The sequence below is a fragment of the Notothenia coriiceps genome, unplaced genomic scaffold (genome assembly GCF_000735185.1).
Source record: "Notothenia coriiceps isolate Sejong01 unplaced genomic scaffold, NC01 NC01_scaffold00005195, whole genome shotgun sequence".
NCBI classification, from domain to species: domain Eukaryota; kingdom Metazoa; phylum Chordata; class Actinopteri; order Perciformes; family Nototheniidae; genus Notothenia; species Notothenia coriiceps.
Genome location: NW_011337896.1, coordinates 1 through 2,535, shown reverse-complemented (window position 1 = coordinate 2,535; position 2,535 = coordinate 1). Strand labels below are relative to the sequence as shown.

Here is a 2,535-nt window from a genome sequence, read left to right as displayed (position 1 = left end):
GTCAGTTAAAGTTGAAAACATTTTCTAACAAATCTTAGTTGATAAGAAAAGCCAAATAACTTTTTAACATAACAAGTTTGAAATACACCCTTCCTATTTCTCCTTATTATTAGCAAACTGATGCTTCTGTTTTAAGGGATGAGCTGTACACTTTTAGTGACAAAATAAAGTAAACCCCATGGATATCTGTGAGGGAATTCAAGTATCAAGCATCATTTACCTACATTTGATTGATTGTGCTGACTTATAACTTAACTTATGAGGCAATGAACCTCTCCTCTAGCGAGTGGCCCAGCCCTTCGTATATTTTTCTGTTTGTGGCCCTTGGAATATAAGATAAATAGGTTTTTTTAAAGGTGCAAGCAGATGTTGTTTCAAAGTTCAGGTGTCTAACAGTCTGTGGAATGAAACTGTCCCTGACTCTGGTGGTTTTAGACCTGATGAAAAATGCTTGTTTTTAAAGAACTAGTACCTTTAAATTGCACTTTACATTGAATAGATGTTATTACAAGAGGTGGGGGAAGTACTCACATCTTGTACTTGAGTAAAAGTAGAAGAACCAAAGTGTAGGAATACTCTGTAACAAGTCCTTTATTAAAGAAGAGTAACTTACCCAGGTCCCGTCGGGTCCAAACAGTTCCAGGAAGTTTCCGATGAACTCTCTGGATTTCTCCTCCCACTTCTGGATGAGGTCGGCGCTCTTCTCCTCCACCCGGTAGACAAAGTGTTTGCTCTTCTCCTCCACCGTGCGCACCTTCTCCTTCATCCGGTCCACCTGGTTCTGCAGCCGGTACTTCTTCTCCTGAGGGGAGGAAAATAAATAGCTACATCTGAATCTTTATTAAGCTTAGTGCCTAAAACGTATTCCAACCAATGTGTCCTAGTGGTTGTGTTACTTTGTTCTGTCTGCTCTTTTTGACTGTGGACTGTACAATGTGTTTATGTAAGCAAAGGATGTAACTTCTTCTCCTGAGGGGAGCCAGAGAGGTGAGGAAAATACATTGTTAAAAAAGCTTTGAGATCCCTGAAAAAATCTAAATCTTAGACTTTGTAACCTGAGATGTCGTAAAGTAGTCTAAAACGTATTCCAACCCATGTGTCTCGCCTTAAAATGTTGCTTGCCATAAAATGTTATATTCATTATGTTTTTAAACCAACATTACTTCCAGATATTCATAATTATCCGACACTTCTTTACAGAATGTTTCCTGAATATTTAGGGCCTTTGATGACATACCAATTATGCTAAAATAATATTTTATGGATACTTCTTGCTAAATTACATATAATGCATACAGAGAGATGATGACATGCAGAATCTAGTGGCTTCACTTCCTGCCCCAGTGTGTTTCTCGCCTCTGTGATTTCCTGCCCCGCCCTGATTGGTTCACCTGTTCTTAATAACCCTTCCTCATGCAACAAGACATTACAGTAAATAAAGAAAAAAGGAAAGACAAATACATGTTGATACTTCAGATTAAATATTTTTTAAATAACAAATTAGTTTTATATTTTATATTAGCTAATATATTGTTTAAATTCTTGATAGAAAAAGTACAAAATGTGGTTTGGAGTTAGCCCATTTCTTTTTATGGATATGAAATTTCCCTAAAAATACAATTAACTTCACCAAAAAGACAAAATCTGCATCCCTGAAGTACGTAAGAGTGTCTTTGTCCTGGAGTTAAACCTTTTGTCCCGTCTTTCTTCTAATAAAACATTCTACATCATATCAACAATATTCTACAATACAAGCATTCATAAAATAAATGGCCAATAGTCTCTAGTTGTAGATTACAAAATGTACAGGAATATTCAATATCAAGTCCAAACTTGTCACACCCTGACATGCTGGTGCTCTTACGTTGATGTAGCTGACGTTGAGCTCCTTGGCCGTGTATCCTCGTTGGAGGTTGCGTCGGGCGTAGACGTCGTAGTCTCTGACGATCCTGGTGATCAGGTCCGATGTGGAGATGCCTTCTGTCCGCTGAGTAGGAACAAACATCCCTGAAACACACACATAGAAACACAAAGCTTTCAAACTGCTTGAGGTACATTTTACTGTAAGAAGACTGAACATCTTCCTGTAACACTGACCTGCCTCCTTGATGTGTTTGTAGACATCCTCACTCCCTGCTGAGGAGTACGGGATGTCATCGTGAGCCACAAAATCGATCTGAGGAACATGAAAGGACATGACTGTGAGCCAGAAAACTCTGGCACAAAATATAAATACTTAAAGTAGTACATGACAAGGGTTGGGTCATAAGCACACAGGTGTCTCATCCCAAGTCGTTTTTGTAAACGGTGCCAGAAGTTTCCACAAAGACTCTTAAAGGTCACCTATTCTGCAAAATCCACTTCCTCATGTCTCTTCTACATCAACATGTGTCCCCTCTTCCTCATGTCTCTTCTACATCAACATGTGTCCCCTCTTCTTCATGTCTCTTCTACATCAACATGTGTCCCCTCTGTGGAAAGAGACTCTCTCTTTTTGTCCTGATCCATTTCTATAAAAACCTGTCTGAAAATGAG

The 2,535-nt window shown here is 38.7% G+C and overlaps 1 protein-coding gene across 1 annotated transcript; it reads right to left on the bottom strand.

Moving 5' to 3' along the window:
• Nucleotides 1-490: 490 nt before the first annotated feature.
• On the bottom strand, nucleotides 491-2,212 carry LOC104942821 (choline-phosphate cytidylyltransferase B-like). Its single transcript, XM_010768120.1, has 3 exons — nucleotides 2,098-2,212; nucleotides 1,865-2,007; nucleotides 491-802 (listed from the first exon to the last, which is right to left on the bottom strand). The coding sequence occupies exons 1-3, from the start codon at nucleotides 2,195-2,197 to the stop codon at nucleotides 506-508; spliced, it is 540 nt and encodes a 179-aa protein (XP_010766422.1). The 5' UTR covers nucleotides 2,198-2,212; the 3' UTR covers nucleotides 491-505.
• Between the last annotated feature and the right edge of the window lie 323 nt (nucleotides 2,213-2,535).

Excerpts from the sequence above, each read along its gene's own strand:
- LOC104942821 (XM_010768120.1), bottom strand. The coding sequence starts at position 2,197 with ATGTCCTTTCATGTTCCTCAGATCGATTTTGTGGCTCACGATGACATC. Across the intron at positions 2,008-2,097 it reads CAAACACATCAAGGAGGCAG|GGATGTTTGTTCCTACTCAG; the intron begins GTCAGTGTTACA and ends TGTGTGTTTCAG. Across the intron at positions 803-1,864 it reads TCAACGTCAGCTACATCAAC|GAGAAGAAGTACCGGCTGCA; the intron begins GTAAGAGCACCA and ends TCCTCCCCTCAG.